The sequence below is a fragment of the Wolffia australiana genome, chromosome 14, assembly GCF_029677425.1.
Source record: "Wolffia australiana isolate 7733 chromosome 14, ASM2967742v1".
Taxonomy (NCBI): domain Eukaryota; kingdom Viridiplantae; phylum Streptophyta; class Magnoliopsida; order Alismatales; family Araceae; genus Wolffia; species Wolffia australiana.
In genome coordinates this window covers 6,647,649-6,655,219 of record NC_135848.1, presented here as the reverse complement: position 1 = coordinate 6,655,219, position 7,571 = coordinate 6,647,649, and the positions used below count along the sequence as shown (strand labels likewise).

At 41.0% G+C, this 7,571-nt stretch overlaps 1 protein-coding gene across 2 annotated transcripts; it reads left to right on the top strand.

The window, feature by feature from the left end:
- The first annotated feature begins 648 nt into the window (after window positions 1-648).
- On the top strand, window positions 649-6,299 carry LOC144711652 (cyclin-dependent kinase F-4-like). Of its 2 annotated transcripts, none has more exons than XM_078585650.1 (17): window positions 649-787; window positions 2,485-2,774; window positions 2,861-3,223; window positions 3,297-3,375; window positions 3,461-3,529; window positions 3,613-3,702; window positions 3,779-3,917; window positions 4,076-4,178; window positions 4,277-4,329; window positions 4,399-4,465; window positions 4,700-4,808; window positions 5,006-5,071; window positions 5,156-5,224; window positions 5,314-5,389; window positions 5,470-5,586; window positions 5,733-5,810; window positions 5,883-6,299. In XM_078585650.1, exons 3-17 carry the CDS (start codon window positions 3,216-3,218, stop codon window positions 6,116-6,118), a joined length of 1,359 nt encoding a protein of 452 aa, XP_078441776.1. In that variant the 5' UTR covers window positions 649-787; window positions 2,485-2,774; window positions 2,861-3,215; the 3' UTR covers window positions 6,119-6,299. The 2 variants fall into 2 exon arrangements, with proteins under 2 accessions (XP_078441776.1, XP_078441777.1); XM_078585651.1 differs by lacking the exon at window positions 649-787 and adding an exon at window positions 860-1,070.
- The last annotated feature ends 1,272 nt before the right edge of the window (window positions 6,300-7,571 follow it).

The following is a 7,571-nucleotide window of genomic DNA, read 5'->3' as shown; positions in this document are numbered from 1 at the left end:
AGCTAAAAAACCAAAACTAAATTTCTGCCTCGATGTGGATAGATCCGTAGATTTCAAAAATAATAGTTGTGGACATTTTAATAAATATTGTTGGCCGGGTATTAATTAAAACAATGACTTTAAACCCCCAATTTGGACTTCTCACAGGCCATGACCCACCAAGTATAATGTAGTAAACTTTATCTTTCAAAAACTGGAAATATTAGAGCCTAATGAATAAGAAAAATCAGCACAAAACAAGGGAAAAGAGGGGTTAGGTGGCCCAATTTATCAAATAAAACTGTAGAAAGTGATGCTCCTAATTTATTGTCATTTGCGTGTACCTTCGCTCCTAAACTCCCGTCGTCGGAACCGACATCCTAAATGATTCGTGTTTTATATAAAAAAATTAACCAAGCAAGGTCTCGCAAAATCTTCCCTCTTTTCCTTCAATTATGCTTCAAAGAGATTTGTAAACTTTATTAATTCCCATCCCTCGTTGGTTGTCCACGTATAACATTATCCAGAAGGGCTATAATAAGACTTTAAAACGGTGGGGTCTAAATGGCCAGAAGCCGTTCTTAGTTTCAACGGAGGGAAACCACAAAAACTAATAATCTAGTGGGATCAAGGGTGCACGTTAGCTTAAATACTTCCCGAGGTCTAGAGTACGCTTGTGGATTTTGGCTTAGCGCTTGACACGTATACTATAAAGGATTCTGAACGCGTCGGCAGAACGAAAGGGAGAGGCGGTGCCTGGCGGACCTCTCGGCCTGCGGGGTGGAAGGGTATGCCGGATTCGTCAAAGGTTATGCTTCATCTGGGTTTTTTATCATTACACGTGCTCGATTGCCCATGGTCGTGGTTTGATTTAATTCTTTCTCACCGACCGTATTCGCAAAATCGGTAGTTTTCTCTTCCGTTTGACCTTGATTTAGGGTTTCGAGATCTCTGGGAATTTTTTTTGGGGATTTGGGGAAGAACGTGCCGACGGGTTGATTGGATTATCTGGTGGGATCTATCCGGTGTGAAGAACTCCCGATTTGAGAGATCGGATGTCTATTGCCTTCTCTATTTCCAGATCCACCTAGGTATTTTGTGCGGGGGCCTGTGGCTGATATTTCCACGTCCCTTTTATTCTGTTGACGTGGTTGATACCTCGATGTTTCGAGGAATATATTTGATCCTTACGGTTTAATTCTTGTATGAATATTTCTTGTGGAAGTGCGCGATATCTGCGTATTATCTAGTAACCATGATCATGGCCTTTGCAAGCCTTCTTTCCCCGTTAGCCCTTTGTCACCGAGGAGCTAGAATTCTTATGCTTTTCTTCTATTTCTTGTTGAGACGACGAAGAACGAGAATTATGTTTTATTTGTTGTTGTGTTCCGACTTTGGCAGCGCTGGGTTATGATGATCCGAGTCGCCATCCCCATTTTCCTTATTTCAAGTGTTTTCACCGGATAAAATTTCGGTCATTAAGCCATATATCTTCGATAAGTTTGTGAAATATTTTTTAATCTTGGAATTTTTTTCGAAAGAAGAAACTTATTCTTTTTTAATACTATAATTACGTTTATGTATCCTCATTACGTTTATCTTGGTCAGATACCTGTTTAACTCTTTGGTCTAATGGGGGAAGTTTCTTAGTTTTAATCTTCTAATTTCTTCCCGTGAAGCATAGTTGTGAGGTCTGAACAGTCTGTCCTATGCCTGCCTCATGCGTCTTGTGCTTTTTCTTATTATATGGTCACACTTCTTCTCTTCGTTGTGTATCCTTATGTCATGTATGTAAAACTTGGTCGATTATCTTCGTCCTATTCAACCTGACATGATAGTTGGCTCTCCTCTTCTGTTTGGAGGAGTTGCTGCCTATGACATGAACGCCATAACCTTGTGAAGAGTGACGTCTTGCCCCTTCAACCTGACAAAATCAGATCACTAGAACTGAGGTTTAAATTGTACTTCCGACGCATGGTAGCAAACCCTCTCAATCGTAACATTTTTTACCCTTCTTCTCGTTTCACATCTGGGAGGCGTTGTTGTCCTTTAAGAAATTTTTAATAACTAGAATTCTCAATATCTGCACTTATTTCGTCTAAGCTTCCCGCTGCGACTCCAACTAGTTACCAGGCTACCCTTCCTAGTTTTAATGTTAAGGAGGTTCTAAAGCCTCCTGGGTAGGTCTTTTTGCTTGTTGTTTCGCTGAACCTTGAACATTGATACCCCTCCTTGAATTCTTGGGTGTTTGCATCATGGTGCATGTTTTCTACGAACGCGCAGAAAGGGTACTGCTTTCTGCTGTTTAAAACTCTTCATTATGATTGCTTTAGAGTCAGCGAATGGAAATCTGTCAATCAGGTTTAATGATATCAGATCTCTTCTACGCTTCTTTGGCTGGGAAATACTATGTTCATGGTTTCGTGCGAACCGTACAATATCTTCTCTTTTTTTTCACTTGAATTCGTTTTAGCATTTTCAATCTTTATATTGTCGACCTTGCAGGCAGATATCCTGCGATTAGTTGTGGATTTAATTTCCATTTTCGAGACATGGAGCAAGTGCAGTTGCAGCCACGTTTCTCTCAGCACAGTGTTTTGGCTTTCCGGGAGATTCTTGATTGGAGGTTTCTTACTGTTGGAGATTTTCTGGTCATTTCCTTTGGAAACCACACTTAGCCTCCACTTACCCCTGGGCCATCAAGACGTACGTGAGATGGTTAACTTTCCCATAGATTCTCAAAAGAGTGCAATGCCCTGGCCGTTAATCTTTAAATGACAATCTTTTAATGCGTGGTAAGTTAAATGAGGTTCTTTTATACAGTTTTTTGTCTCCACTGGTGGACCAAGTTCTCTAACTTTATTTTCCTCACTTGATTCAGGGTTTGTGCTTTGGTCCTGTTCAACCATTCCTGTTTGATCGAACCTTACTGTTCTTATGGCTATTGTGTCTGGTGTCGCTCAATCATCTGAGACCTTGATCTTATATCGATGAGGAGTTGTCTAGGTGTTCTTAATGCTCCTAGATCAAAGCTCCCCGGAAGATTCCCTTTTCTCGGCCCTGTAAAACCGCTTGTTCTGGGCAGTCAAATTCCCATAGAACAGGCTACAGTGTCTCATGGCAGTTACGAAGTAAGACTTTGAAGCTTTTATATCGGACCAGCTTAAGTTACTACTCTGTATAGCAGAACAGCAAGGGCAATTCTGGAATCCTTTGCCCACAAGGTTCTGCAGGCAATGGATAGGTATGTCTTTCCTGAGCGGGTCTTCTCTCTAAGTTATTGTTACATCTCCTTAAGATATCTGTTTCCTCTACAGCTACAGAGTTGTAAAAGAGGTTGGCGACGGAACATTTGGCTGCGTATGGAGAGCAGTGAATAAGTTCACGGGAGAAGTGGTATGCAATTTGTATATTCAGATTGATGCTTAGATTGGGATATGCAATTTTATGCTTTGCTTACTTTCACTTCGCTTTGTATTAGGTTGCAATAAAAAAGATGAAGAAAAAGTATTATTCCTGGGAGGAGTGTATGAATCTGAGAGAAGTTAAGGTTGGTGATCCATCTCCCCCGTAAGATTTTTGGTACTTTAGGGACCTTTGGTTCTCATTTGTGCTCCGGTTCTTTTTGAACAGTCTCTTAGGATGATGGAGCATCCAAATATTGTGAAACTGAAGGAAGTTATCAGAGAACATGATATATTATACCTCGTGTTTGAGTTCATGGTGGGTTTTGATGTTATTATTGTTATTTACTTTGGCCCCATTTCAGTAATCATTACGAAGTCTTATTTTCTTTCAGGAATTTGATCTGTACCAAGTGATGAAGGACCAAACGCAACTCTTTTCCGAGTCTAAGATTCGAAGTTGGTGCTTCCAAGTATTTCACGCTCTTGCATACATGCATCAGCGTGGATGTTTTCACCGTGATTTGAAACCTGGTACTCGTCATTTCACATTCTTCTCATTTTTCTTAGTTTTGGCCTGTTCCTCTCGCTTAACTTTTCCCTCTGATTATTTCAGCTTTTCATTGGGATAGTGCCACTATGAATCGTTTTAATAGTTCCTAATTTTTTACTCTTTTCTGTATCAATGACAGAAAACTTGCTCATTACAAAAGACACAATCAAAGTAGCAGATTTTGGGCTCGCTCGGGAAGTTTGCTCCAAGCCCCCCTATACAGAATATGTCTCCACACGCTGGTCGGTGTTCATCGGAGTCTGTTCATACCATGAACTGTGCTTAAACTTGGGACATTTCAAATTCTCATATTGTTCTAACGGTTACTGAAATTGTTCAGGTACCGGGCACCAGAAGTCTTGCTCCAGTCACCTGTATATGGCCCCGAAGTTGGTAAATATCTTTACTTTTTGCTAGATCGTTTGATGAAAATTTTCTATTCTTATCAACCGTTCATTGTAGACATGTGGGCAATGGGGGCAATCATGGCTGAATTATTTACACTCCGACCTCTTTTTCCAGGTTCAAGGTTTGTAATTTCCATCCTTTTAAGCTGATATCATTCGAGGTTTTGGCTTTTATTTTTATTTTTTGCTATTTTTCGTTTGACAAAATAAGGTGAAGGCCAGTGGCTAATTTATTACCAGCCGAGCGGTAAAATAAACTCTGATTTTGCGCGCCCTCTAATGCCATTAACTAGTCTTAGTCGTCTTTGTTTCCCATCTCTTTCTCTTATTTCTGTGCTTTCTTGTCTACGCTGCAGTGAAGCTGATGAAATCTACAAAATTTGCACCGTTATTGGCTCTCCAAATCATAATTCTTGGGCCGAGGGGCTACGTCTGGCAGGTGAAATGAAGTACCAGTTTCCACAGGTCAGTGTTTGTTAAGCAGATTAGTTGGTTAATAAATTGATAAAGCCATACATATATAGGCATTGGTTACAGAGCTAGTCATTTTGATTTCTCCTAGCTGGCTTTTTTTTTTAGTCAAACAGCAGATAGTCTTCAAGATTTCATTATTTTGTGTAATATTTGTAATTAATTTGTCTTGAACATTTGCCACTTCGCAGTTCTCCGGAGTTGCTCTCTCTGAGATAATCCCGTCAGCTAGTGACGACGCCATAAGCCTTATCACGGTGCGATTCATGGGCTAATTTGCTCTTCTGTATGTACAAGAACGTCATTTTCTGTGGACAATATTAATCTTAAGCCTGATACAGAGGCTTTGCTCGTGGGACCCCCGTAAGCGACCAAGCGCGGTAGAAGCACTTCAGCATCCTTTCTTCCAGGTAACCAACAATGCCTTCGCTATCGTCTCTGATGATGTTTCTCCCCCAAACACTAAAAATACTAAGAGCTCTTTATTTCGCCGGTGCAGCCTTGTCTCTGTTACATACCGCCTTCTCTTCGCTGGCGGGCGGCCGGATCTAGTCCTCCCTACTCTCCCCAGCGAGGTCAGTTGCTGATCTTCTGAGTCCTCAAAACATTGATCAACACTGCTCTTCCCTTTACTTTTCTTTATTTTTTCCCCTAGTTATGAAAGAGGAAGATGCTGGACAGAGGAGGAACAGTGGACGGAACTACTCCTTTGGGGCTCTAAACCCGCCGCCAAGGATGAACCCTTCAATGCTCAATGCTTCTGCACATGCAGGTGAGCAAAACCTGAGTGCAAGGGTTGGAGAGGCAATGATGAAACAATTATGAATGACCATGATCAATCAGGCACTCAAAATTGTGGACAAATTCAAACCCTATGCATGACAGAGTAATGGGATTTTTTTCTTCTTGCTATGGCAGGTGGCCAGAGGAAGCCGGAAATAAACCCCCAGGTGCTGCAGCCACGCTATCTCCCTCCTCAGAGAAATTATCAGCAAGGTTAGTTTGCTCGTGCATATATAATATCTGGATTATTGCGTGGTTATCTGACGCCGTCTTGGTGATTTGCAGTGGCAGGTATGCACCAGCAACAGGGGGGAAGGAGAGCATCCTGGAGAGCGTCGGATGTGGCTGCTAAGTTGGGGCAAATGACACTGGGCCCAGTCGCTCGTCCTGCGCCGACAACTTGGCGACAGCCACCGCCACCACTGATGAAGGCCGGGGGATGGCACAGGCAGGCAGATCTTATTGGTTGTCCTGCCGCCACCGCCGCCACCCAGAGCGCGCCTCGCAAAGTTGCAGGCTGACGAGATGTTTGTTTGGATGGTTTCTTCTGTTTCTTCAGCGTGCACGTTTGACGAGAAGCAAAAACAGTACGGGTGTGTTATCTGCAAAATAAATGTGTTGTATTCAACGAGTGCAATACAGCAGTATCTAGAACTGAATAAAATTTATGAAACTTGAATACTTGTCCCCCTTCCCTTAGAATGTCGTGTCTTGGGTGTTCATTGTCTCTAGTCCCTGTTGGCTCAGGTTGATTCGTCAGTGTAGAAGCCAAAGTAGAAGAATCAAAGTAAACTTCCTGAGGAAAGAGGGAGAAAATCAAACTAAATGGCCAGACCTATTGACAGATGATTTTGAAGAACAAGAGGAAGAAAATGAAGAAGAATCAATTGAACATGAATTTTGCTCATGTTGCAATCGAACTCAAGCTTGCAAATTGAGCAGTTGCACTATCTGCTTCAGCAACCTACAGAGGCACATAATCTGCAGGCTGCAGCAGTCGAACATTAGACTCGACGGCATCATGTCATGTACAAAATTACTTCTAACTTTTGCTACATGAGGAATTTTCAGCATGATTTGAAGAATTGGAAGGATCCAAAGCTTGGTTATAAAATAAGACTGAAATGTGGAAAATAAGAGGCAAAAACATGTAAGCATTGAGGGAAAATCATATCAGCCTTGTTGTCATTCCCAGTAAAGGATGACTTGGTGCTTCTTCAATTCCATGATCATATATTCTGAAATATCTACTCCATACTCTTTAGGAAATAGAAGGGATCTTGAAAATACTAATTTTTCACTCATCAAAATGTCTGGGAACAACTCAAGCTTAAATAGAAAAGACCTAATATTCGCTGCCCTTAGATTTAAATCCACGGCTAATGAGGGCTAATATTTCATGAAATCCAGCCTTAATCAACATTTTCATCCACCCCTAATAGGAACGAAACTTCTAAATCTGAATTGTGGAGCTAGTTAAATAAATCATACATGTTTTTGACATGGCCTTTAGCGAGGGTTATTTTAATAAAACTCCAACAAAATGTGGGATTTTATCCTTAAATGAAAGGGGGATTAGTCTCATGTTCATTAATAAGTGCATAAAATAATTTAAATCAGGACTTGGTGAATAATTTAGGTTTATCTGATTTCAGATTATTTGATGATTTATAATTTAGGATTTATCCATTTCCCAGATTCCATAATCATGATGTGCTTTATCATGGCTGCTAGTGAGAACCCCTGCTCCAAGAACTTTCCTTTAAAAAAAATTTAAGTCTACCAACAGCACCAATATTTATTTAAAGATCCACTTACGATGGTACCATACCCTTTGAAGTGTTGACCATGTTCCAAACCTGGTTTAGGTGTGTGGACTAAATTTCAGAATCCACATGTTCTCACTCCTTCCCTGAGTTAGAATCTCCTCTTCATAAGTTAGAGATCACCATCTCTGAGATAGAGCATCTCTAC